The 21186-nt window shown below is 36.5% G+C and overlaps 2 protein-coding genes across 2 annotated transcripts; one reads left to right on the top strand and one right to left on the bottom strand.

Annotated features, from left to right (window-relative positions):
* The first annotated feature begins 2685 nt into the window (after nt 1-2685).
* On the top strand, nt 2686-18172 carry LOC105439845. The gene is made up of 8 exons (XM_030978907.1): nt 2686-2718; nt 3596-3677; nt 4727-4795; nt 5551-5631; nt 14523-14630; nt 15518-15602; nt 16778-16919; nt 17737-18172. Exons 1-8 carry the CDS (start codon nt 2686-2688, stop codon nt 17941-17943), a joined length of 807 nt encoding a protein of 268 aa, XP_030834767.1. The 3' UTR covers nt 17944-18172.
* LOC115921202 lies at nt 12110-13910 on the bottom strand. Its single transcript, XM_030978434.1, has 2 exons — nt 13617-13910; nt 12110-12513 (listed from the first exon to the last, which is right to left on the bottom strand). The coding sequence occupies exons 1-2, from the start codon at nt 13637-13639 to the stop codon at nt 12216-12218; spliced, it is 321 nt and encodes a 106-aa protein (XP_030834294.1). The 5' UTR covers nt 13640-13910; the 3' UTR covers nt 12110-12215.
* Nucleotides 18173-21186: the final 3014 nt, after the last annotated feature.

The raw sequence follows: 21186 nt of genomic DNA, 5'->3' as shown, positions 1-21186 counted from the left end.
GTTCACAATAAGAATTTAATCGGATTATCATTCCCCCCCCCCCTTAAGTTGATAAGCGTTTTCAATCATTTTTAAAGTTAGTTTGGTACAATACAAGAATATATTTTTAAGGAAATATGTATATAATGACCATAAGAGTAAAGTGAAGAAACGTGAATGAAGCAGTGATAATATTTTTAAAGAAAAATCATTCTCTCGCTGACTATTTTGGAGCCTGAAGTTGGGAAAAAAGCCGATCGGTCAGACTGCCTTCCAAAACTATCCAGTTATTAAATAAAATGTTGTAATCGTTATCATGTAAAACGTTCTTTCGATCCATCTAATATATCTGACTGTCCTAAACAGTCATAGAAAACAATAGAATAAAGTACTCGATCTGATCATACATGTAGTTACTTCAATTTTGTTATGGTTAAAAGCGACGGTCGGTGTTTTAAAGTTCATGCAATAATCATTGTCATCAATTTTTGTTAAAGCAAAACGTTGACGGATATAACATTATCGTAATACTAATCCTTTTTTAAACTAGTTTTTCGGTGTCATTCTTTATCCAATTATTGAGGTCTTCTGTGTGATATACTATTTTTTTTTAATTTTTAAATCAATTATTGTTCCCCTTTTTCAAACACTATATCTGTTTTCTTTTATTGGCAATTATACATTTGTGCAAATCATGTTTATATTTACAGTAATAGCTAATTTACAATACTTTTACTAATACCAATATCATGTAATGATTCACATTTCTAGAGCAGAAAGGGGTTATTCTGTGTAAAATATAAAAATGAATGCAATTTCGCCTCTTTCCAGATAGTATAATTATATGAATCGTTAAAGCACGACATCGTGAATTAATATCAAAATGCTTTTAAAACTCGTTTTTGCAATTCTTTAATTTTTCAAAAGTCAATATTTAATCTTACCTCGACGTCATTCTTTGAATATTTGGCTTCTGTGAGGAGCACCAAGGCGAGTAATAAAGCAATAACTGACAGTTTCACCCAACAACCCATTCTGTTGATCTGTATCTTTACACGAGTCGACTCCCTCAAATATATATTTTCACGCGATGGTGAGCTAGTAGTTGAAGTTTCTCAGCTTTAGGGAGAGAATTCCAAGAAGTAAAGTCCAAGGAGTGTGTTTGGCAGCCTTACTAATTCGTGATTAAGCTTTGGGATGGCAAACCGGGTGAGAATTTGGGGAGCGGAACTTGAGGCGAGCGCTTGCGATGGAAAAAAAACTGAAACGTCGGAAATTGCGCGCGCATTAGGATCCGTGCGTGCGTTTCATTTTTTTTTCTTTTTTTTTACTGCAGTCTACATTCGTCTCCCGCGGAAGTATGGGCTTTGCTTTTTGCCGAGGCGGTAGGATTATCTTCACCTTTACATATTGACTGGGTTTTTATTTCTTGGTATTTGTGTGGAAGACTTCAATAAGTTTATATCTCTAAATTAAATACCGCGAAATTGTTTGTTTATAAATCACTATGTTTCAAATAATGCAAGGTATGCAATACAACATACTGCACCAATACAGAGATAAAATGACACATAGTATCGTGAGCTGAGAGCCATTAAATGGACTTGGTAACAATGTTCAGATGAAATAAAAATGGTGCTATATGACTCCAATGCTCAATGTACAATTAAAGGTTGATAACAATTTGGAAAAACTGATCTGATCTATTCCTAAGTTTTCCAAACTATTATTATTATTAAGAAATTAAACTTTAGGTGAATCACAATCTTCATAAAGCAAGTAATTTGCTTTTTATACCATTCCAAACATTCAAGTGTTGGCATAATTTTAAAAGCCTGTTTTAAGTCTTATTTTCATGAAAAAACGGTTGGGAAAATTCACAAATTGGTTGGGATAATTTACAGTTAGAGGGAGTTACACATCGACGCCTTCAAAGAAAACAATAAATATCTTTGTGGTTAGAGAAGGGATATAATAAGTATCATTTCATACAAACAATTGGCAGTTTTTGCCATCAACCTTCAACTAATACGGTTCACTTTTTGTTTAAAGGCCTTAACCCGTATACTTCAACACAAACTTAAAGAGAAGGTTGCGTTCTGGGAAGAGGTGAAAAATAACTTGCGAGTGTAATCATTGTATTTTGCAAATGTGGAAGAACATCAGATAAAAAAATGTTCCCTGAAAAGCATGGCTCTAAAAAAAGTGTGAATATTCTACATATGGCATGTAACATCATACAAATCGGGATGGATTTGTATGCCACATGTTCCTGTAGTCCCATATATATATCTGTCTGTGTACAGTGTTTGTTATTTGACCAAGACTGGGCCCAATTTATTTGATGATTCCAGAACCTTGCAGTACACACTAATTATATGCTAGGTGATCAATCTTTTCTGATCGATTCCACATTTCTTTCACAAAGCAAATGCATGACAAGAACTCAACTTTATCTGTAATGCCCTACTTGTTCTCAGTTCCCATTCGAAGCTTCCAAAACTAATGATGTAAACGTACATTATAAACGGTGTTAACACGATGATGGAAGAAGGTGGATGGAGTATTGGACTATCCGTCCTTCCCTTTAAAGAAAAATACTGTAGATGGCGCTATAAGATTTACAGAGGCAAAGAGCATTCTGCACCACCATATTTTCACTGTTTGGTCCATCATGAATATGAGTTTCTTGGCAAAAGATACTTGATGTCAGACACATACCAGTATTTCCGTTGGAGGGTATGCGAAAAGATAGAAATATAGATAGAAAAATAAATACATAATAATATCACAAGTAAGCTTTATTATTGTAACGGGTTGATGTTACAAAGAGTCCAAAGTGCATGTTCAAGACTTGTATATCGTCGGTCGAAATTCACTTCAACCGCACCTCTTCTGAGAGAAATCACCTGGTTGCCAGTCCGTCACAGAATCTCATTTCAAATATTGTTAATTGTCAGTTGATAAATTATTGTTTCAGATTCCCCATGGCAAAACTAAAGTAACTCTCGGGGACCGTGCTTTTGCTATTGCTACCCCTAAACTATGGAATAGCTTGCCAATAGAAATACAAAGCACTCCATCTCTCAATGTTTCCAAATCTAATTAAAAAACTTATTTGTTCAATTGAGAGATCTTATTTGTAGAACTTAGTAAAAAAAGAGCTCTTAAGTAGTGCAGCTGAATATATTTTGAATAAAAGCTGCGCTATATGAATTTATTATTAATATTATTAAGACAGACCTCCCTTTTGAATTTGTATTAATTGAAAGACGTTTAGATAAGATTTAAACATAATCATATCGTGGACCACATTAATTATTATTTGTATTGCACAATATATCATGACATTTGTATAGATTTCATGGATCTATACAAGACAGTGGTTAAAAGGTTTTATAACAATTTTTAAACGTGTTGATAATTGTGTGGCTATCAAAGCTAACCTGGTCTTTATATAATATTTATACATTCATGCATGTGTTTTTGATTTACTTTAAAACGCCGTTTGTGAATATTATTGAAGATCACTCACAGCAATGTCTAACAGGAGATTTCCGAAAAGAAAAGGCATGGTTGTTCTCCCCTGTTTTTAAATCCTTCTTCATTATTGCAGATAACTTTCATTGCCATAAGGGGTCGTGTAGCTCCTCAGATCAGTGTAGGCTACATTCAAATATGTGAAACAACATATATATGTAAGTATTTGAAAGATACATTACACTAGAAGTATAGGTGCACGTAATGCCACAAAGTTTAATCTACAAAAGATCTAACTTGTTATGAATCTAAAGAGAACGACTGAATTAATAAAACCCCATTTAAATACATCGTAATAGAGATGTGATTCTAACACGATAGGAAATACTTTCAAGAAACAAACTAAAGTGCAATGTCAGTAGTCAGTACCCTTTTTCATTGCCTTTTGAAACCCTGTCCGGATTACGTATAATATCTATTTCATGTTCGCACGACCATGTCAATATGACGCCCATCGCAAACTTCACGATCCTCCTGCGATCGATTTTCTAGGTAATTATAATTATATCAGATATGGAAGTCTAAGCTAATATCATTTTCCTGATCTAATTTTTGAATAATATTGATAATGCTAACAACAGGAATTTTAGTGCATTTCATTTTACTACTAAGATTCACAGCCAATTCGGCTTCAAAATATATATAATCGGCACACTGGTCTGACGTCACTGTGAGCCACGATTTAGCCACTTCTCCTCAGAGGAAGCATGAACTCGCTTGGAAGTTACATTTTATTAATCATATGACTATTCAGATTCACGGTAATCAAGATTTTACACGTTTGAATGTCCATATGAAATGCTGCTGCAATTAATCAAAAATCGGATCATACAATATGATCTAATTTGTGAATAATATTGATAATGCTAACAACAGGATTTTAGTGCATTTAATTTTTCTACTAAGATTTACAGCCAATTCGGCTTCAAAATACATATTTGCTTTACTGTTCTGACGTCACTGCGACTTTAAGCCGATTTAGCCACCCTTCCTCCGAGGAAGCATTAAGTCCCTTGGAGGTTCAGATAATCGGTCATTAAGATTTTACATGTTTGAATGTCCATATAAAAATGCTACTGCAATTAATCAAAAATCGGATCATAGTAAGATCATATAGACAATGGGCTTTAATTAAATCGTCTCAGGTTCATTTCTTTAAATAGTCATTGCGATCTTATTCAATGTACTCCATTTTCAAATTAAACAGATCCGCTTGTAACAAAACAGCCATCAACTGAATCATTCACTTCGACCACTTTAACCACTTCCTTAGAAGGTAAGTGTCATTTTCATTATTATAATATATCTAACATCTCAGATTTCACTAGGTTCCTTTATATTTCACCCCCAATTTTGTTCCATGTACCTTGGATATATAATACTCGGTATGATTTTTCTTTGCCAAGTGACTAAAAAGAAGAGGTAGGATTCTTCACTCAGTTCAAGTCAATTAAATTCAACTCTATTCAATTTCGTCATCATCGGAGCTTTTATTTGCCAGGGGCCTTTTGTAATGTATATTTTAATACTAACAATAACAATTATAATAATCATATCGATAATAATAATATTATTTTTCTTTCTTCATTTAACACAAAGTAGGAAACATAATGTGATCATAAAAGAGAAATCTGTTTATATGATCGCAACTAGACGTGTTTAATTGGGTTATAATTGATACATCCTGGTAATTCGTATTAAAAAAGTAGAACATGAGGCAAGGTAAATTAAACCATTATCATAAAGATGATGATACTAATAATGATGATAGAAATAACAAATGATTATGATAAGGATTTGTAAAGTGCCGTTTATTTAACATTTTTATTCCGAGGCACAAAAGAAGAAAAAAAATGTGTGCATGGTGGAAGAAGAAGAGTCATATGAAATGCTACTGTAAATTATTCCAAAAATCATAATCAAGTCAGATCTTATAGTGTCCGGTGGGCTTCGGGCTAATGAAATTGTCTCAGGTTCATTTCTTGAAAGTCACTGCGATCTTATCCAATGTTCTCCCTCTTCAAAACACAGTTTCATCTGTAACACAACCATCAACTGAATCAACTAGCACTAACTTCCAGTCCAAATCACACTCACCTACTAGCTCGACAGGTAATTCAACCACTTCCTTTAATAGAATGTAAATGTCATTTTCATAATTAGTATATAATTATCTGACTATTCTCCCTCGCTTTGCTTTCACGTGACTAGAAAGAAGATGTAGGATTCTTCACTCACTTAAAGTCAAATCAATTTCGTTATTCTCGGAGCTTACATTGGCCAGAGGCCTTTTTGCAATACAATATGATAAGAATAATAATAAATAAGCTTTCATTTAACGTAAAGGGGTGGCAAACATATGTGATTATATATTTTGTCTTTATTTTTTATTGTCTTCTACATTTGTAAAGCCCATTGGTATTACCTTCGGTAATTAAATGCGCTATATAAGAGCTAACTATTATTATTATTATTGTTATTGTTTGTTAATCACGTTATATACACTATCGCAACTAGACGTTTTTAATTGGGTTATAATTGATACCTCCGGATATTTCATATAATAAAGTAAGGCAAGGTAAACGTACTGAGCATCCATTCATTATAATAATGATGATGATTTTTATATTGCCGTTTATTTAAACCTTAAATTCCAAGGCGAGCAAGGAAAAATAGATGTGAAAGAAGAAGAAGGAGAGTCGGAATTTACGGTGCCATACACTCTTAAAAAAAAAAAACGACCACAACGTGGTCATTTTTAACCACGTCACCGGGGCCAACTATGCACCTACTACAACCATGGTCATTTTGACTATGTTTGCCGTGGTCATTTGAAATGACACCGTATCGTGGTTAAAAAATGACCCAAACGTGGTCAATTTATGACCCCGTTTCCGTGGTCAAAACAACACGTGGACGTGGTCATTACGTGGTTTCATGACGTGGTTAAATTAATGATATTATCTGAACATCACCATTCTTCTATTCTCTTTCACGCATCAGGTCACTTTTGACAACCAACCAAACGACAAGTTATGGAGTGCAATGAATTTTCGGCTCAAATAAGTTGAATTTTATTCATATTTCAGAAAACAGTCAATTCGAAAATCAGGAAATGTAACATTTATACAATAATTTACATTAAATGTTTCATGTAGTTTGACCATATTGGTATATAGAATGTGCGATACTCTTATTTTCATATTTTGACCTAAATGAGACCAATGAATATAATTCCCTATTTTCTATATTTTTATTATTATTTTTTTTTTCTAACAGACTGGATGATTCTCGGCTGAAGATAATGAAGATATCACTATTAATTGATCATAATTTAAAACTTGAAATAAAAATGGTTCTAGTATACTTCATATGACTGTGCCGAGTGTGCTTGTTTTAGCATGTTTGCCACAAAGGCGCGTTCACTGGACCATTTTTGATACATGCGCTATATCAAGCGCTCCTATGCTCAAATTTAATCCAACAATTGATTTTGCACCATGGACTAAAATAAACCACCTTTTTGTGAATCACCCACATAGTTTGTATTTAGTGCAGAGGTTAAATGTACAATACAATTTAACAGATCATACATGTAGTTTAGGTTTCACAGTTCAAATCTATACTTCTTAATTTCTTATGGTGAAAATGCAACTTGTTTTTTTTGTTTTTTTGGGGGGGGGGGGGGGGGGTTTTTTTGTTTGCGGATAGTATATATTATTCCAAATTCCTACTCTCAATATAAGGTTTGTAGCCTTCAAATGAAGGAATTGTTTCTCGAAATAAAAAAAGTAACTACAATATTTAAGAGTGAGCAATAAAAGTGTAAATAATTCATCATTCTAATAACCAAACACATTCGTAAACATTGCAGGATTATAAATCAACTCGCATCCTTGCTTCCCATATATGCACACATGAGCCAAGTATGAAGTTGAGCTGTTCAATGTTTCAGAACAATGAACAGGGGATGGATGGGCAGACAACCTGAAAGTTACATGCCTCTAGCTGGCACCCTCCATCTGTAATTGGCACATTTATAAACAATTATAATATTATTCAAGACATATCACAGTATTTCCAGAAACAACAGCTGCTTATACAGTCAAAATGAACCTTTTCACATAGACCTGCTATGTCAAACATATATACAGCAAGGGAAGCATTAGAATACATGAAAATTGTCTCATGCACAAACTTTGAAATTCTTTAGAATTTATATTTTCCTATGATAAAGAACAATGGCAGTTTAACCCCTCTACAACATAATACAGTGGAACCCCGTTATAAAGAGCTCGGATACAACGAAACCCTCTTATTACAAGGTGATTTTACTGGTCCCAGCTCTTTATAGTTCCCCCCCCCCCCCTGATATAACGAAGAACCTGATACATCAAGCTAATTTTCATGGTCCCAAGGACCTCGTTATAAAGAGGTTCCACTGTAAATAAACGTGAAAACCGATTTTACTTTGACCTATTTTTAAGGCCTAGCACCTTCAAATCACGGCCTTGGAACATGTGAACACCACACATTTTTGTCTGAACATAGAGTCAAGGGTTATGAATATGAAGAATTTTAGCTTTCAATTTTTGGCGTCGAAAATGTCAAAGAAGTGGGTCACTTTGATGCTTCTCCCATATGGTTACAGTTGTATTCTGTCTACAATCTTATGACCATTTCCCATGTCACGCGTTTTGTTGTCCATTCTTCATCATGCAGTTTTAGAAGAGACAATGACAAGTTACATTGTAAATAAAAACATTCTGTTCACGGATTACAATATAAGCCCCGGGGGGGGGGGGGGCACTCGAATTATATTTTGACAGGGGTGTGCCTCACGGAACTCTGAAAAGGGGGTCTGAAGAGCGGGCGTGAAAAAGGGGTTCTTTTAAGCGGCACATACCCGTTTCCACATTATACATGAGTGCCCCCCCCCCCCCCGGGATATAATCATTCAGTTTATAAAAACATCAAATCAGAAATACATGTAGCTTGCTTACATGTTATTCTTGTCCCCATTTAATAGACAAGATATCATTATGTCACACTGTACAGAAATAAAAAAACAATGGTGTGTTCAGATATGATGCCACTTTGTCCCACATTTTTTTGTGGACAGGTATAGTGGTTTCAGGGTAACAAGAAAATGTACAGGTAGCTTAGGCAGGCCATATGTTGGTTTGCTGTTTGGCTGAAAAAAAATAAGCACTGGGTCAGATTTATTTTAAAAATTGGCACAAGTTTTGGCAAAAATTCTGCTTTGTTTTGGCTTGGTGCATTGATGCCTTTTCATGAGGTTCGCAGCACAGAGTCTCATCAGATCTGAACAAACTTAAAATAGAGCATAACCCGATACAGAGTGTATCAGAAAGAAAAAAACTTTACACTTTTGAAAAGTCTGTAATGGAGATTTGTTCATGTTTATAGATGCATGCTCAATAATCTCATCTATCAAGTGCCACTAACGAAATTAATTTCATTCACGCTTGGGTGAACATCGACTGAAAATATTGTTGTTTCACACCACTGAAACTTTGCAAAATAGAAATGGGTAATTCCGTGAAGTTGGGGCACAAAGTGTGACATTTAAGCATAACTCAATACTAATTATGCTTTACATGTATTGTTTATAGGTTTTACATTTGTATTGAGACCATATATTTTCCTGGAAATTTTGTGCCATTCAGACTCAATTTTGATGAAGTTATTAAACCATATTTAACAGTGTCCTGTAGCATCGTGACGTGTCCATGTAGCATCGTGATAGTTAAAATCTGGTCCTAAAAGACAAATTAATGCAATTAGCTTGACCAAAATTTGATATAATATGCATAATTACTAGATTAGACAGATAGCTAGATATCTTAACTCTCCTTTCCACAGTTTTACTTTTACAAGAAAATTACACAATGTGTCACTATGCTACACGGTATCCACCAAATGTCACAAAAAAGGACACCGCGTAGCATCGTGATAGATTTTGTAATTTTCTTTTAAAATTAAAACTGTGTACAGGAAATTTGAGATATTTAGCTATCTGACTAATCTTGTAAATATGCATATTGCATCAAATTTTGGTCAAGCTAATTACCATAATTTGTCTCTTAGGATCAAATTTTAAAATATCACAATGCTACATGGACACGTCACGATGCTACAGGACACTGTTACATAATGTTTGATAACTTCATCAAAATTGAGTCTGAATGGCACAAAATTTCCAGGAAAATGTAAGCCTACAAACAATAAATGTATAGCATAATTAATATTAAGTTATGCTGAAATGTATTTTTTAAATATCACGATGCTACCCCCGGGGGGGGGGGGCACTCGAATTATTTTTTGACGGGGGTGTGCCTCACGGAACTCTGAAATGGGGGTCTGAAGAGCGGACTACAAGCACAAAATATAGGGTCTTTGGAGCTACCAAAAACCCTGAAACGGGAGTTAAGGGGACTAAGGAGCTGACTAAAACTACAAAATACATAGACTTGGAGTTACCAAATACTTACTGAAACCCGTCCAAAAGACTAAAAAAAGTCAAAAGTTGCTCAAAACGGCTCAATTGGTGATCTAAGGAGCTGAACTAGAAGAGAATAATGGACTTGGCGATAGTCAAATTCATAGCCAAGTCATTTCGGGGGTCTTTGGAGCGGCAATTTGTGAAAATCGGGTATCTTTAGAGCTGTGATCAGGTGTGAAAAAGGGGTTCTTTTAAGCGGCACATACCCGTCTGACTTTTTACATGAGTGCCCCCCCCCCCCCCGGGATGCTACATGGACACTGCCCCAACTTCATGAAATTACACAATAGGCGGAGGGCCAAAGTCGAAAAAGTGGCTTCCTTAATGGCTTAGGTTGCCAGATCTCTACAAGTTTAGACTGATTTTAATTGCAAGTATTTTTAATAAAACAAATTAATTCAGAGGTCTACCTCAAAAAATTTGTTGCGAAACCTCCAAATCCAAGATGGCGTCCCAAAAAGCAGTTGTTTTGTCTTGCGATATCTAATTGGCGAGATTTCCCAAACGACACCTGGAATCAGCATTATTTTGCAAGCATAGTAAAGACAACATAATTTCCTTTAATCTGATATCAAACACCACGGGGTTTACGATATCTAACACAATCATTTTTAGCCCCAAACTCAAATTTTAGGCATTTTTTGCACAACATATGAAATTATTGATTTACATAATCACGCATAAATCCATAACTGTATCAGCAGGTGAGACAATACTTTTCAAAAAACTGTCCCATGATATCAAACAAATTACCGTGTTAGATATCGTGAACCCCATGGTGTTTGGTATCAGATTAAAGGAAATTATGTTGTCTTTAACATGGTCACATAAATGGTCACAAATATAGCAAGACAAAAACGACTGCTTTTTGGGACGCCATCTTGGATTTGGAGGTGTTCGCAACAAATGTTTTGAGGTAGACCTCTGAATTATGTTGTCTCATTAAAAATACTTGCAATTAAATTCGGTTTAAACTTGTTGTAGATATGCACCCACAACAAAAAGTGAGTCACCCTTACTCAAATTGATGAGTCACTGGTTTGTCCGTACAGTGAAACACTTGAAGGATCGTGTGAGTCACTATGACTCGATACAAATGAGTCTCATTTGTATCGAGTCATAGTGACTCACATGATCCTTCAAGTGTTTCGCTGTACGGACAAACCAGTGACTCATCAATTTGAGTAAGGGTGACTCACTTTTTGTTGTGGGTGCATCATGACATAGACCCCCCTACTCCCTAGGCCTATCACACACATACCATACCATGCCAGAGTCACTGTCCACATTTGCAATGGAAAATATATCCTAAAATATCACATTTTAGCGATGTAATCGGTGGTCCCGCTACCCGAATCTGAAAAATCTACTTTGTACGCACTAAATTAAGCCTTAACTTGAGATTTATTTGTCACCCATACTGTCACGAAACAATCTTGAATTGATTCGTTTTACATCAAATAACAAGGATCTAGGAGTTTCGTTGTATAAAACAATGATGCAAGATCATGCATGTTTTCATTCGACACGGCTTCGTGCGATACAGTAGAATCTATATAGTTAAGTTACACACAGCCTCATCAACTCGAGTGCGGATATCGTAAAATGAACGCATGCATTATTTGTATAATAAGCCCACGAATCCAGTCATAAAAAGCATCGTTTAAAACCATATGAATAATTATGCGTACCAATTTTTCACTAGCTGCAGTCAAAACTCTTCTGAATCCAAGATATAAGATGGCGACGTCGCGTCGTCGATCGGGAATTCAAATATGGCTCGAGAATGCGCATTTTGGATGACGTAACGAAAGCATGCGCGCGCATGCATACAGCCTCACTTTCAAGTTGACTCACTTTTTTCTTCTAAAATGTTCTTATGTCGATCTTGACTCATTTTTTACGACCATGTGAGTCAGTCGAAGCATTTTGCAAATGCGTCAGCTCATGATTGACACACTGGTGAAATATAAATGAGTCAATAGAGACTCATTGGTTATTACTAATGAGTCAATTTACACCTGACTCACGAAAATTATGCTTAAATGTGTCAAATGACTCACTTTTTGTTGTGGGTGTGTGGCAACCTAAATCACTTTTTTCTACTTTGGCCCCCCGCCTACAAATACAATTATCTACTGGGGCAAGTTGGAGTTGGTCAGATGAGCCCTCAGGCTACGGACAGATGGGAGGTACCCATCTTTCCTTTTACATTGTCACTGATCTCAAAGACATATTTCTGCACAAACTCCCATGTCGTATAACATTGAGGCGCATACTCTACATCAAATACATATATCATCTTGAAGCAAAGATCAATGGCCTTCAAAAGGGAAGGGGCTGCCATGGCCCTTCCCTCAAAGATGACGAAAGCTTGGGCGGGACGAGAGCGCTCTCCTAGAAGAAGAACAAACGGTTGCCTTCTCTCATCTTCAGGCATCGAGGTACCTCGGTAGATTTGTTCCAACCTATGAAAAAAAAAAAGATTATTCACATTTTATTTCCACTTACAATAGCATAGTTGCCACTGAATTATTTAAGAGTTGCCAACCTTTCTTTAAAAAGAAGAAAATTTGTATTGACTGTGTACAAAACTCAAGTTTTTGCACAATTTTAGGAATGGTTGCAAAAAAAAACTAAAAAAAAAAAAAAAGGGCCCCAAGGAAATCCAGTGTTCTGCTGATAGAGCTACTCTTTTTAAATATATGAATTAAATAAATAAATAAATATATTTTTTAGAAATGGGCATAAGAAACTGTAAGAACGGGTGTGGCAAATTTGTTCTGTAAAGCTGCGCGATACTGGGAAGTTAAAATGTCATCAATTGTCATGACGAGAGCACGTCACATGTAAATATCGCACAGAACGTCAAGGGGTGGATTCCATATTTTGGTAATATAAATTAATACAAAAGTAACATATATCCATATAAATAAGCCCAAGGTAATTTTATACGACTATGCTTTCATTTAAAACTGATTACCTCTCCTTTTACAAAATTATTCGCGCCGATTCTGAGCTTAGTCACATGTGATTCTAAAAGGTTACACCAAATTGAACACATGGGACTGGACTAGAAATCGCCGTGATTTATTTTGTAAGTGAAGAGTTAATCAGTTGGAAATGAAAGTATACCCATGCAAGATCACCTTGGGCCTATTAATATGGATATTTGCTTTGGTATTAATTTTTATTCCCGAAATATGTTTTTTGGGGAGTTTTTTTTCAAATAAAAAAATACGATTCTTTTTTTTCTTTTTTTTTTCCCCGATCATCTCCGATCCGATCAGCGATCCGATTTTGAAGATCAACATTTTTTTGCCCATCCGATCATACGATCCGATCATCAAGGTTCGCTACACCACTACTGAGCGCCCACCCGCCCGCCCGACTGGCCAACATCACGCTGATTCCTATAAACCCCCTTCCAACTATAATTGGCGGGGGTATAATTACAGTGTATTATCCACCAGAATACAGCTTTCCGACCTGTAAGACAGTATCGGAATCAGGAAAGCATTCTTGGTATATAAACTTAGCCCTAAAGAAATACCTGTAGTGTCCTACTTACTGGTTGCTGATCAATGAAGGCATTTAACGCCTCGGAGTGTGTGGCATTCCTAAACCGCCCTGGTGTGTTCCTCATCCTCCCTGGTGCCAGGAACAGGGGGAGGCACTGGAGGGCAACCTGGGGATCCTCTGCTGTATTTCGAAAACAAGGAAATGGAAACACATGTAGGAGAGGAAGCCTTTACATGCCTACAAAGTTTAAAAACGCCATCCTAAATTAAACAAAAGTATTTGAAAGTATCATACAAGAAGTACATTATGCTTAACATGTCAATTGTGAGACTGCAAATGCATAATTGAAAATTACCTTTTCAAAAAATCTAAAGGTTATGGGTACAGTGGTTTTCAAATATTTTCAGTTTCCTTCACACTTTCTAAAACAATCTCACAACTTTGCAAACATTCACTGGACGTCTTTGTGACAGTGCATGTATTTCTCCGTATTGTCAATATTTGGTAAAATCAGCAAAGGTTCTATTTACATGAATTTCAACCACCCCCAAAATTTAGCATTCAGATAAAACCATTTATATAGGCCTAAAGACTGAAATATCTGCAGAATTGTCTTTTGTTTGTGTAGCGCATAACACATAGTATTAAAACATGACCCTAAGCGCTCTAGAGAAAAACACAACAGAATACAAAGACAAGATTAGCCACCTTTCCTCCAAAGAAGCATTAAGTCCCTTGGAAGTTACATTTTATTTTCATATGACTATTCAGATACTCGATCATTCCAATTTTACGTGTTTGAATGTTTGTACGAAATGTTACTGCAATTAATAAAAAATGGGATCATAGTACGATCATATAATATGCGGTGGGCTTTAGTAAAATCGTCTCAGGTTCATTTCTTTAAATAGTCATTGCGATCTTATTCAAAGTACTTTCTTTTCAAAATACAAAGAACCATCTGTAACAAAACAACCATCAACTGAACCAATCAGCACAAACCTCCAGTCTAAAGCATCCACCCCTACTAGCTCCACAGGCAAATCAACCACTTCCTTAGAAGGTAAATGTCATTTTCATTATTGTAATCATAATAATAATAATAATAATAATAATAATAATAATAATGTAACTTATATCGCGCCAAATCCACTCTGTGGAGTGCTCAAGGCGCGTGTAAACAGGAAAAAAGATCAAGACTTGAAAAGGAATGTTTTGAGATGTTTTAATAATAATAGTTCGTTATTTTATAGCGCATTTCAGGACCGAATGCTCTCTCAGAGCGCTTTACAATGTACAATAATTCGTTAACGTTAAACATGTCATATTTCACAAGATTCCTTCATATTTCCCCTCCAATTTTGTTTTTCTTACCGTGGATATGTATGACTGTTCTCCCTCGTTTGCCTTTACCTACACGTGACTAAAAAGAAGATGTAGGATTATTCACTCAGTTCAAGTCAATTCAATTCAACTCAATTCAATTTCGTTTTTCTCGGAGCTTTCTCTGCACAAAGTAGCTAACATATGTAATTAAAGAAAGGAATTTCGTTATGTTCATGATCGCAACTATAGACGTGTTTAATTGGGTTTAGATCGTAATTCGTAGAAAAGCGTATATAAGACAAGGTAAATGTCGTAAATTATCCATTCGTGATGATCATGATGATGATAATAATGATCATGATGATAACAATAATGATAGTGCTAACAATAATGATGATAAGCATTATTTTGTATGGTGCAGTTTATTTAGAAGCTATAGTCCAAGGCACACAAGGAGAAATAGATAAGAAGAAGAGAAAGAGTCGGAATATACGTGTGCCATATTATTGACATGCTCTAACCCCATCTATGGACACAATATAATTATGTATTTACTGCTCTCCCAATATATGCATGTCCATTTGGGTAAATGGTAACGATGCTAGATACTTGTTTTACACACAGCTCCGTATGCAGCTATAGGCGGTGGAGTAGCAGCAGCAGTAGTGGTAGTATGCATCATTATCATCATTCTCGTTTATAGATGCAAGTGAGTATGGTTACATTCTAAGGTTATAAATAGTCCTTTAAATGTAAATTTCAGGTACAGATGAGAATTCAATTTCAATCAATCATCAGTGTTATGCTATGGACACATTACCCAAAAGTAGCCTGCTCGGCGGCCGAGCGGCGAGTTTTTAGCCAATTTTGCCCGGCCACCGAGCGGCGGCCGCCCAGGCACCGTTTTTTTTTAGGCATCGCTCGGTCGCTGCTGAAGTTTTTGGGCGGAGTTAAAATTCGGGCGGCGCCTGCTAACTTTCACTCCCCGCCCAAACTACGCTCGGTGATCGGGCGTTCGCCGCCCGGGCGCCGACCTAATCGAGCGTTAATCACCGTCGAGCGATTTAGGTCAAAAATCGAAGCCGCTAGGTCAAAGGCTTTCGAGTAGTCGCCGCCCGGTCGCCGCTGGGAGATCAGTCGGTCACTGGGCGGTGAGTTCAAAATCAGTCGGCAGCCTTCGACCTAGCGGCTTCGATTTTTGACCTAAATCGATCGGCGGCGAACGCTCGATTAGTTCGCTGCACGGGCGGCGAACGGCCGGGCACCGAGCATATTTTTAGAGCCCCGCCGGTCACTGGTCGGCCGCCATGCAATATCTTTAAAATCAGCCGGCGGCCGGTGGAAGGCTGCTCGGGAAACGGTGGGTCACCGGTCGGTCACTGCCGGTACACCGCACAGAAAAGCTCCGCGATTTCGCCCAGTTTTGGCCTAAAATCGAGCGGCGACCGACGGGAAATCGACAGGGCACCGCCCAGGCATCGCAGGCGCTCTACAGCCTGCTCGCCTGATCGCAGGGCGATGCCTAAATTCCAGCGGCGACCGAGCATGCTACTAATCGGTCGGTCGCCGCTCTGATTTGTGACCATAGCTTTACGTCAAAAAGCTTTAAATAGGCAGTTATAAGCTTTTTGCAAGAGGTTCATCCTCCATTTTCAAAAAGGTCACATCATATTTCAAAATGTTAAAAGCGAGGTAAAACAACTTTTTGGGGGGAAGAAAAGAAAATACAGCCAGATAAACTCTCTGACAAAAACCAAACTGTTAATCATTATTTGCAAACAGTATATTGGTGAAATAATTCAGTCAGTGAAAATAAGCCTACCCGGCCATGATAGCTGACAAGTATTGTTTCTTCTCCTTACTTATTGCCTCTCTCCTTACTAGGTGCAAGCCGCAACAAGACCCAAACAATGGTTCCGGTCTCGAGGAGATGGCAGGTGAAGAAGCACCACCTCCTGGGTACGAGACTACGACTTTGGCTTTTCCCGAAGCTTCTGGCAGTGACTCTTTGCGCATGAACATGGAGGTAAAATATCCAGAATCGAGCCGCTAAAAAGAAGATTGACCAAGAATCCGGGGGGGGGGGGGTGTGGATGTTTCACAAAAACTAAGATCGCCTCTAAGTTGGACTTAACTATGGCAGGCCATTCATTCCACTGGTTGCTCTCACCATTCGTCTCGCAATCATTAGATAATATTTTTTCCTTCAATAATTGATGATAAAAAAAGTACATTCTGTAGATTTGAGACCATAATTTGAACGTACGTCCCTTGAGAGACCAATGCCAGTAAATGGTGAGAGAAATATTATTGTAAGTTGGTTTCAGTCGTTGTGAAACACCCCCAGGACTCATACTTCATCTTCGATTAGAAAATCCACGGGATACCTCTTTATTAATGCATTCTTTGTAATGTCTGCCTGTAAGATGTATGTCTTCTAAATAATTTGTCTTGTTTGGCATCAATAAAAACCTCCATAATATAATTATCGTCGCTCTGCAACTGACAGAACTAAAATAATCATTCCCAAACTCAGACCCTCATCAACTGAAAGATGTTTTAAAGTGGCTGCATCGAATATGTGGAACGACGTCGCACTTTTCATCAGTAACTAAAAATAAGAACTCGTCTTTGTTTTTAAAAGGTCACCTCCCCCCCCCCCTTCCGTGATATAAATGATTTGATTTAATTATGTTCTCAATAATGGTTCTATTATGCTTATTTTATTATTCTTTGTAAGCTTTTTATTTTTGCTTTGGTATTTTTGCTTTGGTATTTTTGTGTATTGGTTTTAATTTAACGCCTCTAAATATTGGATATTACTATCATTTTATATCTTTAAGAACGGCCAGCAAGGTGAGATCGAGAATGAATATTTAACGCCCCGAATGAAGAGAGGGACCATGCTACAAGCAGAGTATGTCAACATGAATACCAGAGACAACCCAGTAGTCATGGTAACGGAGGATATCTACGAAAACATGGCGGACAATGCCGCAGGTAAACACGTCGTAACTTCGAAGGAAGCGGAATATTCGGTTGTAATCTAAAGCTCAAAGGAGAGAAATCTGAATTCATTATTTTATAGGCTCAAAGGTAATGCTGAAAAACATCCCGGAAAACTTCATATACAATTTGTGATGCTCAAATCAGCCCTGGCCTGCAAATAAATGCCGGAACCTCGATGTTCTCATCGATTCGAACATGACAGTGTAACTAGTGTAACTAACTGGGCGGGGCTTAACGTGACCTCGAGCGAAAGGAGACCAGACTGTAGAGTTTCAGGATTACTTTCTTCTGTTTATGGACATCCTTGAATTTATATGATGATTATTTATATGACGTTTCTTGTGTGTGGACACTTTGAAATTTATACGATGATTCTTTATACGACGTTTCGTTATAGAGTTTCGCGATAAATTGTTTTGTGTGTGGACACGCTGTCTAAATCATAATATATCCCACACATGTATAGCCACTCAGATTCCAACTCTGCAACCTTCGCACATACGAAAATTTGTCTCACCTCCCTGCTGACCTGACGCGTAAGGTTACTGAAACATTGGACTTGGTTCATTCTCTTATTTCTTCCCGGTAGGACTTTTAAATTCTCTTCTAATACATCTTCCTGACTACCAGCTACAACGCCTCCCACAACTCCATAGACTCAGTGGCCAGACTTGTAGCTCTCACTACAGGCACCACTCACATCTCACCCATCCTTCATCAGGCACTGCACTGGCTTCCTGACCGCCAGCGTATCATCTTCAAAGTCATTCTTCTCGTATATCAAGCTTTTCATTGGACTGCACCCTCCGACATACAAGACCTACGAACCACCACGACGACTCCGCTCTGCTCACACCTAACTTCTTTGCATCCCACGTTCACGTCAATCCTGGGCCGTGAAGGCGATCGCTTTCAAGTTCTGGCCCTGAACTGTGGAACACACTCCCTCCTCCCCTCCGAAATGGAATAACCTCTTTATGTTTAAATAGTAAGGCCAAAAAAACAAACCATGTTTAGCGTCCTGTTTTTTTTTTAAAAATAGGAAGGAGGAGGCCCTTTTTTTCAAAGTGGCCGCTCAAAATGGCCGCTCGGTACATTTTACCTGACAGTCGGGCCATTTTTCAAGATGGCCGCCGACATTTTTTTATATTTTTAAATCAGAAATACATCCATTTTAACAGTTTTTTCATGTTTTTTTTCTTTAAATTATTTTTTTTTTAAATTAAAACATTTCATTTAAAAAAATCAACAACAAAAAAGAAAAGGAGGCGGCCCCCAAAAAAGGAAGCGGGTGGGTACGCTAAACATGTTTATTCTTTTAAATGGCCTAAATGCTTAATTCTGTAACTTGCATTGAGGTATGGAGAAACAAGATAATCAGTTAAATTATACTGGAGGCGCACACAAGTAGTTAATTCCAGTCAACTTAATTGTATTGTATTAGTAACATTTTATTCTAGTTCTACTTTTAAGCTATTGAACATGTTGAATAATTATACTGAGTTAGACAGTACTACTTGTGCGCTTAGATAAATGTACTTATTGTGATTATTGTTATATATCTATTAGTGTATCCTAACTCTTATACTTTTGTGATTATGATGATGATACAGGTGCCATTGCCCCTACATTTCGTCTTCCTTTTTATTGCTATTATTATTATCATTAGTAATTATGTTCTCATTTTCATTATAGGACTAATAATGGTATTAGTACTAGCATTAGTATTAATATATATATTTATTCTCTCTCTTAAATTATGTTCGAAAATATACAGTGAAATTAGATTACAGGCGGCGACATGTTTAAAGAGCAAACGCTTTTGTGTCGGGAGTGCCGTATAAAACCTAAAGAAAAACAAACAAGAAGCCAATATATTTTAAATTTAAAAAAGTTATTATGGGCATAAAATGAATGACAGAAAAAGGATTAGTTGATAAATACACTGATAAATAAATGCACACTCTTGATATTGTGTAATTTTACTTAAAGTTAAAATATGAAATCAGAATGTAATTGTTATACCCTTGTCTTTGGATGTACTCCGAAGTTTTTGCGGATAACCCTATTTAACATCAGATAAGTTATATTTGTATGGTATGAACTCCCCAAAACTAATCTAGTAATTAAGAACATTATGGAAGGATCAACGAACAGTGCAACTTTCTTCAAATGTATTTTGTACATTGCATAAATCTTCATATCATGCATGAACATTATAATGACGTTTTTAAACACGTTAAATAGAACGTGGCTCTATTTCTTGTAGAGAAGCTTTTATGTATCTGAATATGGTATGACTGTATTTCATAGTTCATACATTATTGGTTGAGAAAAAAGAACATGAGTGTATTTTAGGCTGATGTCGAATATTACATTTTTAATCAGAATCACAGCTATTTCGTTGTTTCATAGACTGGTATGTATGTAGCTGTGAAAAGTATGAATGTTCTTTGATGAGAGTTATAAGAAAATATTTTGGTAAAGGGAATAATACTCTTGTCATAATCAGATATCAGTTTGCTCTGTATAAACTTACACATTATTGACAATTTCTCTCTTTCCGAAGAATATAATTCAAGATAGCGCCATCATGTGTTATGAGAAACAAAAGTTGATGGCTCAGAACTTCAGGACTGGTTTGCAGGTCTATATAACAATATAGTGACCTTTGAGTGAGGAGGTCTAGTCTCTATACCTTTTTATTTAAATCAGCCATTAAAGGTACTATGTCCCTTTTGCAGTCAACCTCAATTGCTGTAGAACTTTGCAGGAATTATGAATATGTCATGTATGTCCTATCTGTGAAATTTAAACGTTAGCAGTGTCCTCATATTCAAATTATGCAAGGAAACCCGTTTACTTGCTAGACTTCACTGTCAGACACTATTGAGTGTCTGACTGGCTTTTTTTCTTCTTTGGTAATAACATACATGAAAAGAGTTGTCTACATCAATAACCCACTTCTTGTGATGGCCAAGATTAAACTGATTGAATCTTTGCGCAGCATAAAACGTATGACCATTCGGTACTATTGTCTGAAAATCAAGACTATTACTTTTGGGTTCTATAGCCCTACAGTCGATTTGACAACTAATAGTCGTTATTTTCCCACTAGAAGACATTTTCAAGCCCCAACTTTTTTAGGGAAGTTCTAAATTAGTATTATCTTTCAAATGCAGTTGGAATTTAACTTTTTCATTTTTTGGCCTGCAAATGGGACATAGTACCTTTAACACGGAAAATTGATAACTATCGGAGCAATTTATACCGAAATTCCAGTA

Source organism: Strongylocentrotus purpuratus, unplaced genomic scaffold (genome assembly GCF_000002235.5).
Source record: "Strongylocentrotus purpuratus isolate Spur 01 unplaced genomic scaffold, Spur_5.0 spur5_scaffold_1, whole genome shotgun sequence".
NCBI classification, from domain to species: domain Eukaryota; kingdom Metazoa; phylum Echinodermata; class Echinoidea; order Camarodonta; family Strongylocentrotidae; genus Strongylocentrotus; species Strongylocentrotus purpuratus.
The sequence above is the reverse complement of the archived record's forward strand: the minus strand, read 5'-3'. Positions and strand labels throughout refer to the sequence as shown.